We start from the raw sequence: 25,558 nt of genomic DNA, 5'->3' as shown, positions 1-25,558 counted from the left end.
TAGAGAAAAGAAGGTTTGGGGTGACTTGATTGAGGTGTACAAGATGATTAGGGGGTTAGATAGGGTCGACAGTATGAACCTTTTCCCGCGTATTGAGTCGGGTATTACAAGGGGGCATAGCTTTAAATTAAGGGGGGGTAGATATAGGACTGATGTTAGGGGTAGGTTCTTCACTCAGCGAGTCGTAAGTTCATGGAATGCCCTGCCAGCAGCAGTGGTGGACTCTCCCTCTTTATGGGCATTCAAGCGGGCATTGGATAGGTATATGGAGGATAGTGGGTTAGTATAGGTTAGGTGGGCTTGGATCGGCGCAACATCGAGGGCCAAAGGGCCTGTACTGCGCTGTATTCTTCTATGTTCTATGTTCTAGAACTTCATGAAACTGCATGTGCTGCAAAAGTAACATTGTGAAATTCATGCTGTAACTTAAATTGGATCTCCTTTTGCTTCCTCTTGCAATTAAGGAATTACAGCCCGTGAGCATGGTTCGAATAAAAAACTGGCTGCGCAATCATGTGCACTGTCTTTGGTCAGACAGCTTTACCATCTGGGGGTGTTTGAAGCTTTTACTGGACACACGAAGAAGAAAGAAACCGAAAAAGTGAGTCTTTTAATGGGTCTAGCATTTTGTGACTTCTGCACTTTACTGCAGTGCAAGGAAAAGTCATTGTTTTATGAAATTTTGTTGTATTGTAGCTTCCTTCATAATGACTGTTGAAACCGCTTTTTATGCCATACGCTGACCTTCAAAATAGCTATCTTATCCCGCATGCATTTCAATAGATTTAACAATGAACACTTGAACAGACTAGGGAGGTCACAAATTTGATTCTTTTGTCTTTTGAAATTAATCTTTCATCGAAGTGGCAGAATCACAGCTTAGGAACTTGGGAATGGAAGCAGGAATAAGTGAGTAGGCCGTTTGAGCCTGCTCCGCCATTCGGCTTATATACCTTTTAATGTCTTTTTCGTGTAGCATCCTCCCCATATTGATTTCTTTAATATCTAGAAATCTCTCAACGTCTGGCTTGAATGTACTGAACAATTGAACTTTCACAGCCATTTGGGTTAGAGTGCTTCCTTGTCTTCTGATTAGAGAATAAAATGGATCATGATTCCTGTTTCACGCAGTTATCCCCTTGTCTCTATTGCAAGTGTGAATACCGTATGATATTTGGAAAAGATTCAGCTGTGATGACTTGTGTATTTGACCAGCTGTAATAATCATTGTTATATGAGGAATGACTGCATGGGGATGGTACTGGCGAATGTTTAGCTCTCATGGAATATTGTATCAGCTCAAGAGCCAAAAGAAGGGAAAGGTGAGTCTGTATAAGGGAAATATATGCCTTCTGTATAAGGGAAATATATGCCTTCAGTGGCTTCAAGGAGAAGGAAAGCAGGAGGTGGAGTTATGTATTCAATATAAATTATTGCTTTTCTCTCGTACCAAATCTAAGCTTTTTGAAAATTCATAACTTCTAAACAGAGTGAGGGATGTTCTAGTCACCATTATTCTCAAGTAGTCTGTTGTAGGCTCTTGAGATTTATTTGAGTGGCCAGTGAGCATCATTTTTAGGTTCTAGTTCCATCCAAAATTTCCAAACTTGCAAAATAACTGTAGGAAGCTATTTCTAATAGGTTACAGAATATCATTCTATAATTAATTCTGTTTTCCTGAGACACAGTCTTTTTAATTTTGAAGAGTATGCTTGAATGATATAAAGATTTTCAGTTGGTTTTATTTATTTCTTAGGTGGAACCATATGAGTTAAATATTGCTAGTGACTTGGAACATCAGCTTGAATCTGTTGTAAATGATCTTGGATTGCAGCTTGTACCATCAGTAAGTATTTGTAATTTTAATTTATTGTGTGTAAACTGAAATTTATTGGAAATAATGAGGGAGACAAGACTGGCTTTGACTATTTCTGTTACTGTCTTTTGCATTGTATCACTTGTCAACATTTCATCTATGTGGTGAAATAAAAGAAAAGTCGTGCCATGTATTGTAGGACCACTGCATGATGGAATCCAATCTTGTTCCTGATGTCTGACAGATCTGTGTGATAAATGGAGGCCAGCATCTTTTCACAAGGGGAGGGTATCTCAGGGTGGTCTTATATTGGATCATCCTTGGCTAGCTCTTTCTGACCAATTTCAAAGACAATTATTCCAGGCACTTGAAAATAGATTATGTTACAGGCATTTGAAAAGAAATCTGAGGGGACTATATGTAATGCATATCGAAATAAAAAATACACCGACTTTTTTTATTTTCATTTTGTATAATAATTGTGTTTTGTAGTCAAATCACGAATGAAATTAATTTCTTAAAGAAGCAGCAAAATACAAACTAAAACTTATAATTGATCTAGGAGGGTGATTGGTGTGCAAAGTACTATTGAAGATTTGATAGAAGTGTTTGCATAATGATGTTTTCAAGGCTTTAATAAATATATGTATGTAAATTGTTAACTGCAGCCATTTGATTTTGTAGCCTGAAGACCCTAATAATCCAATTTCACTCACTGTTGGGAAGCTTGCCCAATTTGAGCCATCAATTCGGCAGAGCTTTGCAGGAGTTGTACCATGGTCACCTCCACAAGTCAACTGGAACCCTTGGACCAGTAGCAATATTGATGAAGGGCCTCTTGCTTATGTAAGTGATACCAAAAAATGGAGTAAAATTTGCTGGAAGCATGAATATTATAAAATCCACACTTTTGTATCTTCCAAGCTTAGAAACTGAGTTGATAACACAGGATTGGGTTTGAGGAGCAACGCTCAATCTAAATTTTGGTTGTTCTATGTGAGCTATTCCTGTGCAGGTTTTATTTTATCCATGAGTAATTTGCATTATAGCAATCACTGATCTTAGGAGTGGTCCGTGTCTTTAAGCGCATAGTACCTTTCAGATTGTTGCTCACCCATTCTACCTTTTCTCTGTCTCATCCCATTCTAACCCTCCTTGCATGTCCCCCTTCAGGGTCCCCATGCCTAAAATGAGCTCATAATTAAGAGAATAGATGAAATGTTTAGGGAGTATGGTAGAATACATACAACCTGAATGTCTGGACTTAGATCAATACACATTTGAAAACCAATTCATCTTCTCAAATGAAGTGAGTGTTCTCTCATTCATTATCTATTAGTTTAAATAGCTTGGATTAACTTGTCAGTTTCCAGGCTGGTATATGTGGCTGAATAAACATTAAAGGTAACTGTTCACTGCTTTGCTAGTGCATACAGATACATTAAAGGTTTGCGTCATACATCTGCCCATCAGAAAACATCAAATCCATTTATAACTTCACCTTAGACTATTTGCCTGATCATAATGGGCTATGCCCACTCAGTTTTGTGATCTTTTAAATGTTGTGGACCTTTCTGGATCATTTTTATCCACCATGGGTCTTTGACCATTAGTAACTGTTGAATGGGAAGCCCTTCAAGCCTCCCTCTTATCTGGCAGACAATGACACTTGATGATCCATAGATATAGGGAACCATAATCCCACCGGCTTTCAAATGTGGCCCCTGTAGTAGAGTGTTTTCAGAAGCCAAAATATCCACAGAGAGGGGGATGTGAGCGTCTCCCTTCATGGTATTGGGATTAAAAATTCCTTTGGGGTGGAGAGCAGTCTGGAGACCTCTTCTGGAAGTCTTGCAGGCTCAAAGAAGTACCTGTTACTGTTTCAAAATGTATTAAAAGACAATTAAATCCCCTGCACGCTCAACCTATGAGCACATCCATCAGATTCTCCATCTCCGTAAAGTTCATCTAGCTGTTGTGGGGCTATTGTGAAGTGAAGTCTTGCAAAGCTATGACAGCCTGGTCATAGTCTCTCGTTTTGAATTTCATGCTACTGGTGTTGACGTGATGGGCTAAATGGACTCCTGGGCTGTAACAGTGCTAAAACACTTTCTGTAAGAAAGTGAGCACCAGTTTGTTCTCTAAGGATTGTTCAGTTATGCGGATGAATTTTATAAGCAAATTTTTAAAAAGTCATCCACAGAGGTCATAAGGTCATGATTATGATTAGGTACTTACTTGAAAATTCAAAGTTGTTTTGGTGTAATGGCAATCCATCTTCTGACTACATAGACAATTCTATTACCTGATATAATGAAGGAGAGACCGTGGCTTGTACATCGCTAAAAGGTTTGTCTGTCACCTTTTTACCACCTGTTCACTCCATTCACCTCCAGCAACATTTTGCTTCATGTAACAATAAATTATTCTTTATCAAGTTTTCTTCTGGCTCTACCTGTTCATGCCACTTAACCATAAGTTCAGCTACAAGGTACCACAAAGTGAATGTCAAAAAAAAATTGCTTTGAAGACACCCCCCAACTCTGGCAGTGTATCTAAATAAAACTGTTAGATTAAGTAATTCTGTCAGTTGGCTTATGGATTTTGGCATTGATTTTCCAAGTGAATATAGAAGCTCCTTTTACTGGTTTATGGACTTTATCATTTATCTTTAACAATGTTTTTGTCCTTAACAAGTAAATTTTGTCAGATGGACTGTTGTAACTCAACTGTACTTCTTATAGGCAACACCAGAACAAATCAGTGTGGACTTAAAGAATGAGCTCCAATATCAGATGCAGAATGATAGCAATCTACAACATGTAGGTACCAGTTTCCTTTTTTAATAAGTACTTCGTAAACATTTTGTAAAGCAACTTTAGCCATTTTTTTAAGTACTAATTGCTATTGAGTCATTTGATGTTTTTCCATAATGTGTGTATTGTAACATGGCTCAGCTCAGTTAGTTGTATTGATGTTAATTGAGTTGAAATCCCATTAGGAATCTATGTGCAATCTAGACTTGATACTTCAGTGCAATAGTAAGGTGGAATGCAGTATTGTCAGGCATGCAGCCTGTTGAATAAGAGTTTTATTATCTTCATGAATTGCTGTCACCCCTTTCAAGGACATCTTTAAGCTTCTTCAAAAGTATCTTAAAAGTCTTGCATCTGGATGACTGTCCCTTTTCTTTTTTAAAAGTGTTGTATCAACCTTTTCCAATTATAAATTCACTATGGAAACCTCTCACTGCCCTGTTTGAATTCTCAATTCTCTTTCCACACTGGATTACTAACAGAAAGGGAGAAACAGTGGAAGTCAATTCCCATTTCTAAATTAGCTTTTGCAGTTTACTGCATCTAGTTACGATGAATGCAGGAGTGAAATTTTCAAATTCACATCTCTCTGTCACGTTCCTCCCTATCTGCCTCTGTTGCCTCCAACCTTACAACTCTTGAAGTCCGTGTTCCTTCGTCTCCTGAGTCTCCGACTTTAACCATTTCATTCTTGGCAGTTGTGTCATCTGATGCCTGACCATGAGTGCTCAAATTCACTCCCTGCCTCCATTCTAAAAGTTCCTTTTAAGTTTTCTCTTTGACCATGATTTTTTTCCCCTCCTGGTATTAAATTTGCTTAATAATGCTGCAATGAAATTGTGATGTTTTGCTACTTTAGAATCTCCTCATAAATGCAAGTTACTGTGTACCAGTAGGTTTTGAATTGTAAATTGAGACATTTAACGTAATACGCCATTTGTGGGGGCAATTATAAGCCTGATTGTAACCACTTTTTAACTTTTGTTAAAAGTAGGGTTTTAGTAACTCTGCTTTATATGTTTTACTACAGATACTGAATGAAAGGAGCCAATTACCAGTTAAAAACTTCGAGGATGAAATACTTAAATCAGTCAACTGCAATCCAGTGATCATTATTCGAGGTCAAACTGGGTGTGGTAAAACTACTCAGGTCCCACAGTACATCCTTGATGAATACATCAGAAGTGGCAGAGGTTCTGAGTGTAATATTGTAGTCACACAGGTGCGTGAGAAATGCTGAATTAAAATGTGTATCCAAAAGAAATATTTTCTTTTGTGGGAGGAGCTGGGATTGGGGGTGAGGTTAAGAGATCACTGTCTTTTAAAATGAGCTTGCCAAATTAGGCCTGATGCAACAAATACTTTTCTCTGCGGGTCTAAGCCTTTGGAGCTCCCTTCCTCAAAAAGCAGTAGAAGCAGAACCTTCGAATGTTTTTAAACAGCAGTCGACAGATTCTTGATCAGCAGGGGAGTGAAAGGGTATCTGATGGGCAGCCATGGAGTGATCATATCGACCACGATCTTATCAAAAGTGGGACAGGCTCAAGGGGCTGACTGGCTTAAGCCTGCTTATGATTCTATGTAGCCACTTATCCTGCTCCAAATCCATCACCAAAGGGATGGACCTGTCTACTCAATTGTGGATTATCCCTGTTGTGGGCAAGTATTTCTAGTTGAATACTTAAAAGCTTGTGATGCCATATGTAACTAGCGCTACAGATTCAGGCTTGACTGTTCAAAATCTTACCTACATCCTCTGGGTTTGGGTAGATCTCTATAGTGTTTGTTCTGTACCAGGCATATAGCCATTGGTGGTTTCGGAGGTTCTTTAGCAAGATAATTAAAATATCCTGTTACCAAAAAATAAAGATGACTCCACAAGCAAATGAATGCCAGTTTGATATTTTGGGTTTGTCAGATAAATGTCGAATTTACATTGTTAATATTTGACTGTTTGCTGAACTAGAAAAAATTCACTCTTGCAGTCCACATTTCAAACTTGAGTTTGATAACTCTTTGTATGGCAGGTGTGTTAATTTACTCTTCTCGTCTGTTAAATAATAATTTGAAAACTGAAAATAAAATGTTTTAAATGATGTAAATGGATTAGATAGCATCTCTTGAGAACTAATTTTTTGGGTATTGAACTATTCACTACTGGAAATGCTTATGTACACAAACATGTTTAATTTCCTATTGAATTATTTTCCAGCCTCGACGTATTAGCGCTGTATCTGTTGCAGAGCGTGTTGGTTGCGAACGTGGAGAAGAACTAGGCAAGAGTTGTGGTTACAGTGTTCGTTTTGAATCCATATTACCACGACCTCATGGCAGCATAATGTTCTGTACTGTAGGTTAGTATTGCATTGCAAGTCATCCATCTTGTAATAAAATTCTTTTTGCAGAAAAAGCAAGCCAAAATTAGCATTTTTAAAGATTTTGTTTTCTCTTTGGAGAAACAGATAATTAGAATTCTTTAGTTTGACTGAAGAGATGGTGTTCATGGCCATAGGGAAAAGGCAGGGGAGTGCCTTTAGTTGAGTTGCTGTGAGAGAACCAGCACAGTCATGATAGGCCAAGTGATCTGTGCTGTATCTATTTTATGTTTCCATGGTGAGTTTTTTAAGTTCATAGAAATTTAATGAGTACATTAGAAATACATGAAGTACTGCCTGTAAGTAGGTTATAGCATTTCTCAGCAGAGCTTCTGCATGTTGCAAAAGATGAAATCCTATTTTTCTCATGGTTTGAGAGCACCCTAATACAACTCATGCAATCTACCTCAAGCCTGACATATCAAATAAATGTTTTTGTATTTGTTAAAACTAATAATGATTGTATTCTATTAGGTGTTCTGCTGAGGAAATTGGAAGCTGGTCTTCGTGGTATAAGCCATGTAATAGTAGATGAAATCCACGAAAGAGATATTAATGTGAGTATTTGCTCATACCTTGTTTCTAACAGGATGTCTAATATGACTGTCTTCAACTTTAGCTTTTCTTTTTATGAAGGTTTGGGCTTTTTTTTTTCTCTTTTGCATTCCACATGCCTTAGGAGCTCCTTCAACCAGTACATATTTATTGGCTGCAGATTCAATTTCAGAAGGTCCCATCTTGCACCTTTCAGCATATGTTGCTTTTGATGCTCATCTTGTTGACAAAGTTCCAACTTACATAAAATGTTTACAAACATTCACATCATTATAAACTGCAGAAAGCCCTGGAAGCAACTTTTTAATAAAGCTTCAAATACTGAAGCTTAGCTGACTGCGACCCTGGATGCGATCCTGCATTATTACGTGACATTAATATCAATCTGGTACTGTTTAATATAAATTAACTTGGGCAAATTATCATACAGTTCATTCCAGTACTGTTCTTGACTTCAGTCTAAGACTTAAGATTTTGCTTTAAAATATTTTAGAGTATTACAGAAGTGGATTTAAAACTGTGAAGAGTATTGAGTACTAGAATGTAGCATTAGAAAAGAAAAACGAACTGCAAAGGATTTGGAGAGTTCGGTAGCTCTAGAGTAATGTTATGGTAATAGGTGGTCAGACTAGAAGGGGATGCAATGAAATCTGTTATGTTTCTAATGCATGTATGTAAACAATCAAAACATGGAGACATTCACTATACACCGTATAGGGGGTTAATGTTCAAATTCTGTAGATGTATAGGACAGAAGCTTCACTGAAATTGCAATGATAATTGGGTATCGGTCATTAACGCAACTGCAAAAGTGAAAACCGTGATCTAAGGAGGATAATTTGGCTGACAACAAAATTAGTATAGATTAAAGATGTCACTAACTTCTAACAGTAAATCACCATCTTATGTTAGGAAATTGGGGAGAAGGTCAGAGCACGTAAACAAAGTAGGGGAAGAGGAGACATGAGCCAGGCAAAACTTATGTTTACACAAATGGTGAAAAGAACACAATGTTTAAATGCAAGCATATGATGCATGACAGCAGTATAAGTCATGAACTAATATTACAGAAAGTGTTATAAGAATGGGTACTGGAGATTCATTGAATTGCTACGGTGACTTTGACCTGAAGGTTTTCCAACCATATACATCACTTCTGATCATCTACCATTAGTGTGGATGTTCTATTATATATAATAGAAGAGATCTTTGAAAAAGTGAGGAAAGTACAAATTTTGTTTGAGATATAGCCAGAAAAGCCAGGGTGGCTCAGTGGTAAGCATTGCTGCCTTACAGTACCTGGGTTCAATTCCACATGCTCTTTGGAGGGTCAGTGTGGACTCGATGGGCCTGCTTTCACACTAAAGGAATTCTGAAGTAAAATAAAAATGTCAGAGGCATAATAGCACAAATGGAGGTCATTTTAACTTTGAGTCTATGCTGTCTGTCAATTTTGAAGGTCTCAAAAATGTTTTGGAAGAATTACTTCATCACCAGAATTGCAGTGTATATGTGCTCACTTAAGTTGGATAAATTAAACTCTGAATCCAGCAGATAGTTACTGTAGCTGCTTAGTGGAACTAAAGTGGAACAGGAGTCTAGTTTTATTGCAGAAGACCAAGATTGCTCAGAGCAACATTTGTGACTATTCAGACAGTAACAGTAAATGTTCAAATATGATGAGACTTGGGCCTTATCCAGGCTTGGGCTGAAAAGTGGCAAGTAACGTCTATATCATACAAATCTCAGGCACCATATCTACAAACATTTAGTCACACTGTCTCTGATGCCAGGGAGCAGTAGTGTCTACCATCTAAGAGATGCATGGCAGAAATTTGCCAAAGATCCTTAGACAGCACTTTCCAAACCCACATCCATTTAGAAGGATAGGAGCAACAGCTATAAGGGACCAACACCACCTGAAAGTTCCCCTCCAAGCCACAGCTCATTCAATGCCATTGGTTCAATATCTTAGAATTTCCTCCTAAACAACATTTGAAGGGATACCTACAGTGCATGGACTGCAGCAGTTCCAAAATGTAGTTCAGTGCAACCTTCTCGACAGTAACAAGGGACAGGCAATAAATGCTAGTCCAGCTACTGACACCCATGTGTCATGAGTAAATTAAAAAAAATGCAAGCACCCCTAATGCCAAAATTTCTGGTTTCTAATGGTTCGTCAGTGGAAAAATCAAAGTAAGTCACATTAACAGAAAATTGGGTGAAAGATTTGAAAATAATCTAGTGAAAATTAGCCGTGCTAAATTGCCCATTGTGTTAGGTGCATTAGTCAGAGGGGAATGGGGCTGGGTGGGTTACACTTTGGAGGGTTGGTGTGGACTGGTTGGGCCGAAGGGCCTGTTTCCACACTGTAGGGAATCTAATAATAAAAAAATTGGTATGACATAAGAAAACAAGATTGTGATTCTCATCTGCAGAGCTGTTGAAAGAAAATTAATTAAAATTAAAGTGTTAATTTCTACATATAAAACTATTTGGAAAATGAAGTTCCCTTCAAGATTTTTTTTTGTATGCACCCATAATTCAGAAACCATATAAGATCAAAAGGTGTAAGCAAACAAATGGTACCCACATTTGATGTTTTACCAGCAGCTTTAAAGTCTGTAGATCTTTGGATGTGTATAACAAGCCATTCAAAAGATCATGTTCATATTCAATAGAATGGCTGGGTGGTGACAAAGAATAAACTTTCTTCACGAGTGGAAGTCTGCGTATTCTACTGTTTGATATTTTGTATGGTTTTTGTCATTAAATAATGGGACATCATTAGTGGACCCAGTACTGTTAGATCATACAAAAGTTCAAAATATCTGATTTGGTAGATGGAAAAGATTATTTGTTTTCAGGTGCTATGAAGCCATAGTGAAATGGACTCAGAATTTGATGGTTTGCATTTGATACTGAAGACAATGAATTCAATCATTATTAAGATACTTTGTGCTTAAAGATAAGTTTGTACAGTAATTCAGTAACCTATAGAATGAATTACTTTTCTATATTTCAAAATGAAGGCCACCTGTTATACTCTGCTTTTTATACTCTGCTTCTAAGTTGATCCTGCGTTTGGCAGGACCTTTGAAGACTCCAAAGGTTGACCTGCATGCTACTAAGGTTGTCATTGCTTTGTTTTTTAAAAAATAAAATTGATTTTAGGCAAAGCCAAAATTCTCCATAATTCTCTTTCAGACTGATTTTCTCCTTGTGGTTTTGCGAGATGTCGTCCAAGCTTATCCTGACATTCGTGTTATTCTCATGTCTGCCACTATTGACACCACCATGTTCAGAGAGTATTATTTTAATTGTCCAATAATCGAAGTATATGGAAGAACATTTCCTGTTCAAGGTGCGTCAAGAAAAATAAGTAATACACATTAACTCTGTTTCAAAAATTAATTATTGTGGGGATGCTTTTTTGTGACGATAATAGATTTGATAAAATTTAAACTTCTGTTTGGATAAATTTACTTCCTGAAGACTTTTGTTGTGTAATAAAGTCATTTACAGGCAATATTCATTGCATTACTAACTTCTGACCTAATCTTTGTACAAGCTATCTGAAACCTTGTAAGGTTTAACTGCTTATTAAGAAAGGGGCAAGTTAGCATGAGTAACTGTGTTGCATTTGGTGGTTTTAATGTGTTCTGGTTTACTCAAAATAAGTACGTGAAAAATCGCTTTGGTATACTATAAAAAACATTCTGGATTGCTTGTTGAGCAAAATTGTTTGTTTATTTCTGCACTTGGCCTGAGTAGATTTAACAAGCTCTGTAGTGCACTGTTGCTTGAGTGCTGAAATGTTTTATGAAATAGCTGTTCAAGCTAACTCTTTTTGTTTGATTGCAAGATTTGTAAAACAGAAAAGCTTTGAAGTATAGAACATTATCTCCAAAAGATTGGAAAATTTTCAAGAAATTTCTGAATCTGAATTTTTTAAGACCGTATAATCTAGCTGTAGAACGTCAACAATGCTGAACACAGTTGTCCTTTTATTTTTCATATCCAAACCATTGTTTAATGTTACTGTGCTGACTAAGTAATTTTAGTACTTCAAATACTTTAATTCATGTTTCCAGAATATTTCTTAGAAGACTGTATTCAGATGACTCGATTTGTTCCTCCTCCGAGAGACAAGAAAAAAAAGGACAAAGATGAGGATGGTGGTGGCGATGATGAGGAGGTAGAAAAAAAATCTGAATTTTGATTGGAGATACTTAGACTATTATAAAATCATTCATCCGCAGCATTCTCTAAAACATGAACTGGTTTGAAAGAGTTAGTACATAGAGTCATAGAGATGTACAGCATGCAAACAGACCCTTCAGTCCAACCCGTCCATGCCGATCAAATATCCCAACCCAATCTAGTCCCACCTGCCAGCACCCAGCCCATATCTCTCCAAACCCTTCCTATTCATATACCCATCCAAATGCCTCTTAAATATTGCAATTGTACCAGGGTGCTCCAACTGAATTGAATCATTGTAATCAAAATTGTTGGAAAATTGCGTGCATTTCTAGTCTCCTTCCTATCGGAAAGATGTTGTGAAACTTGAAAAAGGGTTCAGAAAAGATTTACAAGGATGTTGCCAGGATTGGAGGATTTGAGCTATAGGGAGAAGCTGAACAGGCTTGGGGCTGTTTTCCCTGGAGCGTCGGAGGCTGAGGGGTGACCTTATAGAGGTTTACAAAATTATGTGGGGCATGGATAGGGTAAATAGGCAAAGTCTTTTCCCTGGGGTTGGGGAGTCCAGAACTAGAGGGCATAGGTTTAGGGTGAGAGGGGAAAGATATAAAAGAGACCCAAGGGGCAACTTTTTCACACAGAGGGTGGTATGTGTATGGAATGAGCTGCCAGAGGAAGTGGTGGAGGCTGGTACAATTGCAACATTTAAGAGGCATTTGGATGGGTATATGAATAGGTTGGATTCTGAGGGATATGGGTCGGGTGCTGGCAGGTGGGACTAGATTGGGTTGGGATATCTGGTCGGCGTGGACAGGTTGGACCGAAGGGTCTATTTCCATGCTGTATATCTCTATGACTCTATTAAAACAATGTGACCAATGCACAGAGTAGGTTATATTGTGCTTACGTTTTTGTCATTGAATTGCTAGCCCAGTAACTTTAGAGGCATGGAAATTCAAATTGCACCAGACTTTTTTATTTTATTTGAAAAAAATGAGTTTGCATTATAGGGTACAGTCCACAGAACAGATTGCAATGTGCATTTATACAAACTAATGGAACCAAGTTGTAACGAATGGCTTCTTACAAATGATTGAATTTCTTCCAAGTCAATTATCACTTAACTCCATTCATTTTGAATCGAAGGCAGTTCACCCATACTAGAATTTACATGTTTGCACACATTTTCATAGTTTTGAAATTGAATAGACAGCAGATTCAAAAGTAAATAGCAAGAATAATTGCAAAGAATTGAGTAGCAATGTCTAGTGCATTTTCTTCTTTGGTACATAATTTAAACCTGGTGTTATTAGTTAGAAATGAGGCAAGTAATGTGGAACTCACTTTAAAAGTACTCTTGGATTATCTTTCACTCAAATTGCACCTCAGATTCCATGCAGATAAGGAACTTCATTTTGCATAATCTGTTAATTTGACTGTTTGATCACAGATTCAGTGTTACTTAGTTTTAGCTGGAACTACAGTAGAAGTACTCTATGTACTCAGATGTGTGGGTCTTCTCTTGAAGATTAATGTTACAGCCAAACAGGCCCACAGCAGAAATACAGAGCTTCCGAGCCAGATCAGTAGCACTTAGTTACTTGGATGCGCTAAGAAATTGTAAGTTCAAGAAATTTGAAGTTTTCATTTTAAAAAGATTAATCAAATCTGAATAGCTATAGTTAACGATAATTAAGCAAAATGGACAATAGCAAATAGAATTGACGAAAAGCATATGGTCACTTGAGCAACTAGCAACTCTATCTTTTATTATTGTAGTTTGAAATAATGTCAGTTTGGAGTTGCTGTCAAGTTTGTTGACTAATAAAAATTAACCTCTGCCTTGCTAGGTGAACTGTAACAATATCTGTGGTGATGACTATGGGATAGAAACCAAACGTGCTATGGCTCAAATGAGTGAAAAGGAGACTCCTTTTGAACTAATAGAGGCGTTGCTCAAGTATATTGAAACACTGGATGTAGATGGGGCAGTGCTTGTTTTCTTACCAGGCTGGAACTTGATTTTTGCTATGCAAAGACACTTGGAAACAAATCCATACTTTGGTATGTGTCTATCTTGTTTCTGTGTTGACATCTTGAAATAAATGTTTTTATTATTCTTCCCCTCTATGACCCTTGCATCAAATGTTATTAGTCTTTTTATATTGAATCTTGAGCTTGCTACTTGGGAGGAGTGGGTTATTTGCTTAACTATTTTTGTTCCTCCTGGATCATACAGTATCCAAATGCAAAAGACTGTTAATTATTGCTACCAACTGAATCACAAGAAAGTATATGAGAAGGGTTCAGGATTTCTGCTTTTTTTTTCCCCAATTCAATTGAGCCTTATTTTATTTCCTCAAAGTTGTTAATATCTTCCCATTTTCTTTCCTTTTATGTCTGGACTCCCAAATTCATGCTTTGTGCAGCCATTGTTCATTGATGCACATGAACTCTTCCAGATTTATAACGGTTAAGAAGAGGGAACCCTGGATGATTTTCACCTTCCTAACCAAGAGCATTGCAACCAATTTTTGACTTCTCTTTGGCATATTACAGGAGATCTGACTCAGTTGCAACTCAAGGAATTATGACAAAAACCTGAGGCAAACTTTAAGGTTCAACTATTTACAAACTCACTTAGCTAGTAGAGAGTTGAAAATACTTCTAAATGTCTGACTGAAGGACACTTACGATTTTAAGTATACATGGTTATGGAATTGAAATAATGCTGTTGTGATCTAGATTGGAATTGAAATAATGCTGTTGTGATCTAGATTGGCACCCAATCCCTCATCTTTATCAGGGTGAAAGTGAGTACTGCACATGCTGGAGATTAGAGCCAAGATTGTAGTGCTGGAAAAGCACAGCCGGTCAGGCTGCATCCCAGGAGCAGGAAAATCATCTTTTCGGGCAAAAGCCCATCATCAGAAATGGGGCTGGGAGCCTTGGGGGTGGAGAGATAAATGGGTGGGGCTAGGGGGAAGGTAGCTGAGAGTGCAGTAGGTGGATGGAGGTGGCAGTGAAGGTGATAGGTTGGAGGGGAGAGTGGAGCGGGTAGGTGGGAAGGAAGAAGGACAGATGGGACAGGTCATGAGGACAGTGCTGAGCTGGAAGGTTGGAACTGGGGTAAGGTAGGGGGAGGGGAAATGAGGAAACTGGTGAAATACACATTGATGCCATGGGGTTGGAGAGGCCCGAGGCAGAAGATGAAGTGCTCTTCCTCCAGGGCTCGAGTAATAAGGGAGTGGTGATGGAGGAGGCCCAGTCATTTTGAGTGAAGGAGTATACAAGCTTGGTCTTTTTTTAGTGGTGTCAATCCATGAATGACCTGATTTTAACTGCAGCTCACAGGATTATACAGTAGAAAGGCAATTAGTCAAATCATTTCTCCTATGTAGGCTGTTAGTCCAGTATCATGAAAGCTAAACCATTTTTCACATTCAAATACAGTGTTTTCATACATGTATTTTACAGATGAAATTATGTCATCAGTCATTTAAACAATATGTAGTTCAGTCTGGAGAGTTCATGAAATTTTAAAGGGTTGTGAAATAGGGTGGAGGTTCTGTGGTATACTTTTTGTCCAAGTTGTTTAGACACTTTTTTTTAAACAATGCTAGGATTACTGATGGGCTACTGATCTTTATTCACAGAGTATACTGATTCAACTATACCAGTTACATTAGCCTGAAATTTAAGTTAAATCAATTCAATGTATGATTTCCATCTGGTAGTAAAAGATGTGTCTAGGAACTTGGAGTATTAAATAACTAACAAGCATGCCTGTTTAATGAATTGAAACCGGAAACCAAGTAAGTTTCTCATGCTTTACTTTTAGTTTTGGAATGCACCTTTCAAGCTAATGTATTTTTAGACCAATGAAACCTTATCTGTATTTGAAAGACTTAAAATCATCCAATTTGTTTTCAGTATTACGGATACACATTTATAGTTTAGATTCTTGTAGAATTAGTATACATTTGTATTTTGCAGTGTACACTAATATCATCTTTTACTTAACAGGAAGCCATAAGTACAGAATTCTACCATTACATTCGCAGATTCCAAGGGAAGAGCAGCGCAGAGTGTTTGATCCTGTGCCATCAGGAGTCAGAAAGGTTAGACAGTAAAATATGATAATTCAGAACCAACTGTGTATTCAATGTGCAAGGAATACGTTTCAAAGTTCTAAATTTGTTGAAAATGTAATAGTATGCTGAACCTGATGCTATAATCTGTAAATAGTAGGGATGAGGAACATAAAGCCTCATTTGGCTGTAATTTTAGTCTGGCAATATGGTTGTGCTAGTCTTTTTCATAATATTTGTTGAATTTGGGGGTGGTGACATTCCATGGATTGAATGATAAAGTGCAATGCATCTTTTTTTTTAAAAAAGTGTAAAATTACAATCTGTTCGATAAGGGTTTAGAATATATTCCTACTCCTGGTATTAAATGTGTAAGTTTGGAAGCAAATGTTTTAGATGTGGAAATTAACTACCCAACACAGCAAGAAGAGAAGGTTGAAAGTCTTTATTTGTAGTTAAGATTTTATTTTGAGAATAGCCAAAACACAGTGATTAGCCTGTGACATCTACAAAATAGATGAAGGTTTAATGTTGGTTTAAGGGCTGTGGAGCAGTTCTGTGAACAGGACAATCCAGTCAGTTTGATGAAGTCATGTGCAGTACATTTTGTTTTAATTAGTATACTTTACTACCTCCAGGTTATTTTGGCCACAAACATCGCAGAAACAAGTATTACGATTAATGATGTAGTTTACGTCATTGATTCGTGCAAGTGAGTGATCATCTTTGCATTTTTGAGAAATTTTAGTTTATACATCTTAATTTTTCATATAAGAATAAGCTTAAATGAGTTTGGTGTCTTATGTCAAGGATGATACAAACGTCTCACAGGCAATGGGTCATCTTTAAAATGTAATAACTGTCACTTACAAGGAAATAAAGCAGTCAATCTTTACACCACCATGTCCCACAATCAATACTGAGGTAATGACCAGTCAATCTCTGTTGGTAGTGTAGGTTGAAAATGTCTCCATCATGCAATCTAATGCACCAACTACAATGATCACCCTTTTCTGTGAGTAGCCATATTTTGATTTTTTTTTTCCCTCTCAGTCACAGACCAAGTGCTGATAAGTGGGATTAGAATGTGTATCCAGTTAATTTAGCCAGCACAGTAATGGCATTTTTTCTGTATGACGTTGGCTCCTTTAGCCAAATAAACAATGAACAATTTTTAGAAAGGAGATTTGGCACAAATTGAAGATGAATGTTGAATTAACAGTTGAGGTATGAAGAGAACCAAACAACTCGGCTGTGCCAAAAACAGTCAAAGCAATAGCTTTGATCCTTAAAACATGCCAGAATAGCAGAACTAGGCTGTGAGAGACAGACTAGACCTAAGTCCTGGTCACTGGAGTAAGACTACCAGGGCTGAAAATGTATTGCTGGAAAAGCGCAGCAGGTCAGGCAGCATCCAGGGAACAGGAGAATTGACGTTTCGGGCATAAGCCCACTACCAGGGCCAATTTAAGAAATTGTACTGGCTAATATAATTGCATTTGCCTTGCACTAGCCTCTGAAGAATGCAGAAGAGACTTGTGTGTGTGTCAGGCTAATTCCCATTTCTGGGCTTCTCTGTCTCCATTGCCCCTCTATCTCTCTCATGTGCACTCACATCTTCACTCAGCCTCTCATTCACTGTCCTTCCCTCCCTCCAGACACACACTTAGCTTCCCTCCCTCAAGTGCATGTATTCCCTCTCACCCATTGAACCCCCCCCCCCAATCTCAAGAACCCTCTCTCCCCATGCACGATCAAATCAGGGGGCTTGCATTCCTGTACAGAGGCCAGTTCTCTGTAAACAAAATAAATATGTTCATTCTTGCTCCTTTTTTGAATTTCCTAAAGTACTAAAGCCTATAGTTACCTACATCTTTCTGCACCATAGTTCCTCCAATGAATTTGTCAATCAGATTTACTTTATCCAGCAACCCTGTTCTCCTGTACCATAAAATTACTTGAAATTTGGCATTCTTACAACTTTGATTGCAAAATGAGAAATACTTCGGCAGCATATCTCTCTCTCTTGATCACTATTCAAGTTCTATGTTACTAAGCAACTATGTAGAGGAGACATGTTCTGCACCAGTAGCTCTGGCCCACTTATTGTTCTGATATATGATGTTATTTAAAGGTTAATATTTAGGATATACACACTATCATGGTAATTTTCTTTCAGTTTGTGAATAATTTATAGAACTTGAGAAATTTTAATTTGTTACCATTTCTACAGTTCGCAATCCCTGTGTTCTTTTCTGGAGTCTGCTTGTAAGTCAGTTTGTGTGCAGGTTGCAACACATGCAGGTCAATGAAAAGGAGCCATTCGTAACTATAGGAAATGTTTGTGTGTTGGATCTTTAAAATCCCATTCTGCATGACATCATGTTCATAAGTCAGATGCTTGTAAATCAGGGGCCTTCTATATTTCTTGACCAATAAAGATTATATAATCTTTTTGCTGCACTTTGAATGTTTCGTGATGGTAACTGTTTTACTCTTATTGACTATGCCTTTTTTGAATGTACTTTTCAGACAAAAAATGAAACTCTTCACATCTCATAATAATATGACTAACTATGCCACAGTATGGGCTTCAAAGACCAACTTAGAACAGCGAAGGGGGAGAGCAGGACGTGTCCTTCCTGGCTTCTGCTTCCATCTCTGTAGCAGGGCGCGATTTGAGAGGTATAAATTCAATTCAAGTTTATTAGAAACAAATGTGTTTTAAAGTAGTTTTCCTTGTATAGCAAGTCACTGCTCTGACATCTTTAGATAGCTTTGTAATTGAGATCAAGGTTATTGAAAGTGATTTAAAAATTACAGATTTACTTTTAAAATTGTGTGGCAGGAAACAAAAAATTCTGAATTTCATCAGCAAATCTTTCCCATCCACAGACTTGAAACGCATATGACTCCAGAGATATTCCGCACACCTCTTCATGAAGTTGCTCTGAGTATCAAACTACTTCGTCTGGGAGGCATTGGACCATTTTTGGCCAAAGCAATTGAACCCCCACCTCTGGATGCGGTTATTGAGGCAGAACACACCTTGAGAGGTGAGGTGATTCCTAATTACTTGGTTATAGTCCTATGTAGTTAAAAGTGTAAGAATGCTAAGAACTAAACATGCAGTAAATTGATTAATTTTATGTAAAAAGATTGTCTGACTTTTTTTATCATACCATAATGAATAAAAAATGATTAAAACTTAATAAAAATTCATTTAGTTCTGTATTCCCTCAGTTTAAGTTGTGAAATTCCATGAGTTTTTTTTAAATAATGTCCATCATACCTTTTCCTTGATATCAGGCAGGCAATGGCATACTGGTATTATTGCTAAATTGTGAATCCAGAAACCCAGCTAATGTTCTGGAAGCCTTGGTTCAGATTCTGCCATGGCAGATTGTGGAATTTGAATTCAGTAATGATCATGAATCCATTGTTGTTTGTTGGACAAACCCATCTGGTTCACTAATAGCCTTTTAAAGAAGGGAATCTGCCATCCTTACCTCATCTGGCTTACATGTGACTCCAGCAATGTGGTTCACTCTTAACTGCTCTCTGGGCAATTAAGGGTGGCAATAAGTGCTAGCCTAGCCAGAGACGCCCACATTCCGTGAGTGACTAAAGAAAATTACAATATAGTTTCGAATTAGATGGTGCATCTGATTAATCGCAGCATAATCGGCACGGTGGCTTAGTGGTTAACACTGCTGCCTCACAGCGCCAGGGACCCAGATTCGATTCTGGCCTTGGGCGATCGTCTGTGTGAAGTTTGCACATTCTCCCTGTGTCTGCTTGGGTTTCCTCCGTTTTCTTCCCACAATCCAAAGATGTGCAAGTTAGGGTGGATTGGCCGTGCTAAATTGCCCAGAGTGTTAGGTTCATTAGTCAGGGGTAAATGTAGGAAAATGATTTCGGGTGTGTTACTCTTTGGAGGATTGGTGTGGACTTGTTGGGCCTAAGGGCCTGTTTCCACACTGTAGGGAATCTAATCTAATCTATACCTAACTTTTAATAACTATAATAAATGCCTGTATTTAGCTGAAACAATCATTTTATAGCTGTTTAAATGATAAATTGCTGAATTGAGGTCCTAAAGTATCTGTTTACCAAAAACTGGAATTGTCAGTTGTTAATTTGAATATGTTATACAACAAGTCTCTTCAAAGCGTAACAGCTTTGCTCATGCTGAAGAAGCTGTTTCGTTATTTATAACATAATGTGCATATTCTGGTTTCATAAACTATGACAATCATACATGTTCTGTTCTTTCTCAGAACTTGATGCTTTGGATGCTAATGATGAACTGACTCCCTTAGGACGTATTTTGGCCAGACTTCCTATTGAACCACGCCTTGGCAAGATGATGATTATGGGCTGTATATTCCAGTGAGTCAAAGCAGAGCAAATGATAATGTGAATTATTGGGAAAGGTTCCTGTACAATAAAGTGAGAAGTGTTGTAGTATATTGCTGGTGTCAGAATTTGAATTTGGAACAAAATGCATATAGGCTTTGTTAAATGCTCTTTACCTGTTGCATTTAAAATGCGAAGAAGAAATGTGTAATGAGTGACCTGTTCGATGTTTTAAGAGCATTTAAAAACTCTCATTTTTCTGTGGATATTTTTTTCATGCCCTTAAACTGTTATAATTATTCTCCACATTGAGGGCACTTTGATTACTGTGTGTGTGAGAGTGATGTGAAGACTGTACGGTGCCTTCCTCAGTGAAGGTTTCTTAGCATCTCTACATATTGGCATGATTGAATTATTTTTGGAAGCTCATTAATCTAGATCCTGAAGTTCGCACTCCCTCGCAAATCATCCTCATTCAGTTCGAGTACATCAATTTTCTGTGCATCTCCTTCTTTCTGTTGCAAAATATAAACCCCTAGGATTGCTCCTTGGAGTGATCTCATTTAACTGTTGTATCAATATAAGGCTCAAAAATTTTAACTTTGAAGCATACTTGTGTTTGTATGTTGTTCTATGATCTCTAGTTTTTATTTCTGTAATGCTGTAATTTCAGTCTGATTTGAGGAAAGGATCATACTGTACACATCTGATGTAACACAATAATGTAATGTAGTCTGCTCCATATATTGCAACCATCCTATAAATCTTGAATTGATTTCTGATTTTTGGTTTTACATGGTCACATTCTAAAATTCCAGTTGTAATCTTGTATAGATTCCAAAAATTTATGAAAATAGCACGAAATCTAATCTGCTGTACACTAGAGAATAGGTCTTGGATGTTAATGTATGGCAAAAGGAGAGGGTGATACATGTATGGAATGAGCTGCCAGAGGAAGTGGTGGAGGCTGGTACAATTGCAACATTTAAAAGGCAGTTGGATGGGTTTATGAATAGGAAGAGTTTGGAGGGATATGGGCCGGGTGCTGGCAGGTGGGACTAGATTGGGTTGGGATATCTGGTCGGCATGGATGGGTTGGACCGAAGGGTCTGTTTCCATGCTGTATGTCTCTAGGACTCTAATTGTTTTTGAACGAGAGAACAGTTTGTATTTCAGTAAAATTTGTTAGATTTGGAAATGGAGAGCATCAGCTGATGTATTGACCTTGATGCTATACGGTGCACATATAGAATAGTACATGGTGTACATTGGGTGGTAACGATACATAATTACACACACGCTCTCTCACTCTCTCTTTCTCTCTCTCTCTCTCTTTCCCCCCCGCACCCCAACCACCACCACATAGACTTAAGTTCATCCAACTTATCACCCACTTTGTTCACTAACCTATCTTGGGTTTCACTTAACCATTGTCTAATATTTTGTTTCCAAAGACATCTGTGGCTTTATTACTCAATACCTCTTTATTTTCTCCCAGGACAAACAATCTGTTTCACCCGGGACAAACATTACTCCTTTCATTCCAGTGTTGTGATTTTGATTACTGTCGCAGCTAAGTAGGTGTTTTGATTCTGGAATACCCCCTCCAACTTTTGCTCTTAAGATACTCTATCGAAGCTTTCCTTTTCTAACAAATAGGTTCTTACATAGTTATCTATCAGATGTTTAATAATGCTCATGTGAGGTGAAATGGAACTTGTTCCTCTGTTACTTGTATGCAAAAGCAAGTTGTCTTGCCGGTGCTTATTTAGTTTGAATGGTCGGAACTGTTTCTAGTTTGACAGCTATGATTTTAACTTCAGGAAATTAGTTATAATGGGAGTAGGAAAGCTATTGATGGAAACATTACTGATTTTATTTTTATCTGTTGCAGTGTTGGCGACGCAGTGTGCACTATATCTGCTGCTACCTGTTTTCCAGAGCCTTTTGTTAATGAAGGCAAGCGTCTGGGCTATGTGCATAGGAACTTTGCAGGAACCAGATTTTCAGATCACGTTGCTCTGCTTTCGGTTTTCCAGGCCTGGGATGATGCAAGGTATTGTTCCAGTGACAAGTTAGAAAACACGTCCTTACCAAGTTATATTTATTTTCTTTTGCAGCATATTCTGTAAATTCTAAAGTATAGGAATTTGTATTTTGTTGTTTCTTTTTTGTAGAATGGGAGGAGAAGATGCAGAATTGAGGTTTTGTGATCATAAAAGATTAAATATGGCAACTTTGCGCATGACATGGGAAGCTAAGGTTCAGCTAAAGGACATCCTTATCAACTCTGGCTTCCCTGAAGGTAAAACTACATGAATGAAATTGTTTTTGTTGCTGTTCTGGTAAAGTATTTTGGTAATGTTACAAACTTAAATAAAATAGATGCAATCTAGTATGTACTTCTTCATTCCAAGTGATGTACACACTTCATATTTATTTTTCATTTTACCTTAATGCTATTGTTAATGACACTTTTTTTTTTAAACAAAGAACTTGGTAAATATCACCCTGATGACACTTAATTTGTTCAAATGTGGTAAGAATCGCTTTCATGCTTTAGATTTTGATCTTGCTCACAGCAAGTACAGAACACTATTGGCAGGAGCTGGGTTAAGATTTCCATAATGCTAATTGCTGCATGAATCTTCAATTTATGACACCGAAAGGTGTTTGGACCATCTTCTCTTTGGAAGAACTGCCCCCAACTCCTGCTATTTTCTTATCATAGTACATCTTATTTCCCCTTTTAAATGTTATTACTAAATCTTATTCCTTTCTGGGAGTCCATTTTGAATTATCATAATTTATTGCCTTCAAAGGAAATTCCCTATTTCCTTTCTGTGGTTCTTGAGCCAACTACCTTTCATTATCTATACTCCTGCCCGCAGAAATACTTCAAACAAACCTATTTTAAAATCTCTTATCATTTTCCATTACCTGTTTTCCGTGTAAGGAGAACAATCCAGCTTCTCCAAAATGAACTCGTAGAACATAGAACAGTACAGCACAGAACAGGCCCTTCAGCCCACGATGTTGTGCTGACCATTTATCCTCATGTAAGGTAAATCTAATGTACGAACCCTCAAATTTCTGTGACCATATGCATGTCCAGCAGTCTCTTAAATATCCCCAATGACCTCGCTTCCACAACTGCTGCTGGCAACGCATTCCATGCTCCCACAACACTCTGCGTAAAGAACTTGCCTCTGACATCCCCTCTATACATTTCACCAAACCGCTTAAAACTATGACCCCTCGTGTTAACAATTTCTGCCCTGGGAAAAAGTCTCTGGCTATCAACTCTATCTATGGCTCTCATTATCTTGTACACTTCAATTAGGTCCCCTCACTTCCTTTTTTTTCCCAATGAAAAAAGTCCGAGCTCAGTCAACTCTCTTCGTAAGATAAGCCCTCCATTCCAGGCAGCATCCTGGTAAACCTCCTCTGAACCCTCTCCAAAGCATCCACATCTTTCCTATAATAGGGCGACCAGAACTGGACACACTATTCTAAGTACAGTCTAACCAAAGTTTTATAGAGCTGCAACAAGATCTCACGGCTCTTAAACTCAATCCCCCGTTAATGAAAGCCAAAACACCATATGTTTTCTTAACAACCCTGTCCACTTGAGTGGCAATTTTAAGGGATCTATGTACCTGCACACAAGATCCCGCTGTTCCTCCACACTGCCAAGAATCCTATCTTCAATCCTGTACTCAACTTTCAAGTTCGACCTTCCAAAATGTATCACTTTGCATTTATCCAGGTTGAACTCCATCTGCCACCTCTCAGCCCATCTCTGCATCCTGTCAATGTTATGCTGCAGCCTACAACAGTCCTCTATACTGTCAACGACACCTCCAACCTTTGTGTCATGTGCAAACTTGCTAACCCATCCTTCAATCTCCTCCTCCAAGTCATTAAAAAAAGTTACAAAGAGTAGAGGCCCAAGAACAGAGCCCTCTGGAACAGTTTCCTGAAGAAGGGCCTGTGCCCGAAACGTCGAATCTCCTGTTCCCTGGATGCTGCCTGACCTGCTGTGCTGTTCCAGCAATAAAGTTTCAACCCTGTGGAACACCACTGACTTCCAGGTAGAATATATTCCTTTCACTACCACTCGCTGTCTTCTGTCGACCAGTCAATTCTGTATCCAGACAGCTTTCCCTGTATCCCATTTCTCCGACCTTCTGAATGAGCCTTCCATGGGGAACCTTATCAAATGCCTTGCTGAAGTCCATATACACCACATCCAACGCTCGACCCTCATCAACTTGTCTAGTAACATTCTCAAAGAACTCAATAAGGTTTGTGAGGCATGACCTGCCCCTCTCAAAGCCGTGCTGACTGCACTTAATCGAGCCATGCTCTTCCAGATGATCATAAATCCTATCCCTCAGAATCCTTTCTAACACCTTGCAGACGTGAGACTGACTAGACTGTAATTGCCGGGGATTTCCCTATTTCCTTTCTTGAAGAGAGGAATTACATTTGCCTCCCTCCAATCCTCAGGTACGACTCCAGTGGAGAGCGAGGATGCAAAGATCTTTGCAAGCGGCGAAGCAATCACATTTCTCGCTTCCCAAAGCAGCCGAGGACAAATCTGGTCTGGCCCTGGTGACTTGTCAATCTTAATGTTTGTCAAAATTTTCAGCATATCAGCTTTCTCAATTTCTATCCGTTCCAGCATGCTTACCTGCTCCTCAATGGTTTCATTCACTACAAGGTCCTTTTCTTTAGTAAAGACAGAAGCAAAAAACTCATTTTAGGGCTCCCCCTACCACCTCAGACTCTATACACAAGTTCCCTATGCTATCCCAGATCGGCCCTACTCTTTCTTTGATCATTCTCTTATTCCCCATATACGTGTAAAATGCCTTTGGATTCTCCCTAATCCTTCCTGCCAAACCTTTTTTGTGCCTCTTCCTGGCTCTCCTCAGACCATTTTTGAGCTCCTTCCTCGCCTGCCTGTAATCCACCCTTAACAATTTCTCCTTTGAATCCTCCCACTTCCTCCAGACCAAAGGGGTAGCCATGGGCACATGTATGGGCCCCAGCTATGCCTGTCTCTTTGTTGGCTACGTAGAGCAGTTGATCTTCCGTAATTACACCGGCACCACTCCCCACCTCTTCCTCCGCTACATTGATGACTGCATTGGCGCCACCCCGTGCTCCCGCGAGGAGGTTGAGCAATTAATCAACTTCAGCAACACATTCCACCCTGACCTTAAATTTACCTGGACCATCTCCGACACCTGGCTCCCCTTCCTGGACCTCTCCATCTCCATCAGTGACGACCGACTTGACACTGACATCTTCTACAAACCCACCAACTCCCACAGC

At 38.4% G+C, this 25,558-nt stretch overlaps 1 protein-coding gene across 2 annotated transcripts in view; it reads left to right on the top strand.

Moving 5' to 3' along the window:
- dhx9 (DEAH (Asp-Glu-Ala-His) box helicase 9) overlaps nucleotides 1-25,558 on the top strand; it is a 73,565-nt gene that overhangs the window by 38,043 nt on the left and 9,964 nt on the right. For both annotated transcript variants that reach the window (XM_043699530.1, XM_043699531.1), the window contains 17 exons: nucleotides 465-601; nucleotides 1,757-1,846; nucleotides 2,501-2,662; nucleotides 4,561-4,638; nucleotides 5,663-5,854; nucleotides 6,845-6,986; nucleotides 7,482-7,564; nucleotides 10,770-10,926; nucleotides 11,657-11,760; nucleotides 13,616-13,829; nucleotides 15,792-15,886; nucleotides 16,495-16,568; nucleotides 18,389-18,541; nucleotides 18,752-18,912; nucleotides 20,137-20,248; nucleotides 22,110-22,271; nucleotides 22,393-22,520. In XM_043699530.1, the coding sequence (XP_043555465.1) occupies nucleotides 465-601; nucleotides 1,757-1,846; nucleotides 2,501-2,662; nucleotides 4,561-4,638; nucleotides 5,663-5,854; nucleotides 6,845-6,986; nucleotides 7,482-7,564; nucleotides 10,770-10,926; nucleotides 11,657-11,760; nucleotides 13,616-13,829; nucleotides 15,792-15,886; nucleotides 16,495-16,568; nucleotides 18,389-18,541; nucleotides 18,752-18,912; nucleotides 20,137-20,248; nucleotides 22,110-22,271; nucleotides 22,393-22,520 (2,244 nt within the window). The remainder of the gene's footprint in view (nucleotides 1-464; nucleotides 602-1,756; nucleotides 1,847-2,500; nucleotides 2,663-4,560; nucleotides 4,639-5,662; nucleotides 5,855-6,844; nucleotides 6,987-7,481; nucleotides 7,565-10,769; nucleotides 10,927-11,656; nucleotides 11,761-13,615; nucleotides 13,830-15,791; nucleotides 15,887-16,494; nucleotides 16,569-18,388; nucleotides 18,542-18,751; nucleotides 18,913-20,136; nucleotides 20,249-22,109; nucleotides 22,272-22,392; nucleotides 22,521-25,558) is intronic.

The sequence above is a fragment of the Chiloscyllium plagiosum genome, chromosome 11 (genome assembly GCF_004010195.1).
Source record: "Chiloscyllium plagiosum isolate BGI_BamShark_2017 chromosome 11, ASM401019v2, whole genome shotgun sequence".
In the NCBI taxonomy this organism is placed as follows: domain Eukaryota; kingdom Metazoa; phylum Chordata; class Chondrichthyes; order Orectolobiformes; family Hemiscylliidae; genus Chiloscyllium; species Chiloscyllium plagiosum.
This window is presented reverse-complemented; position numbering and strand designations above follow the sequence as displayed.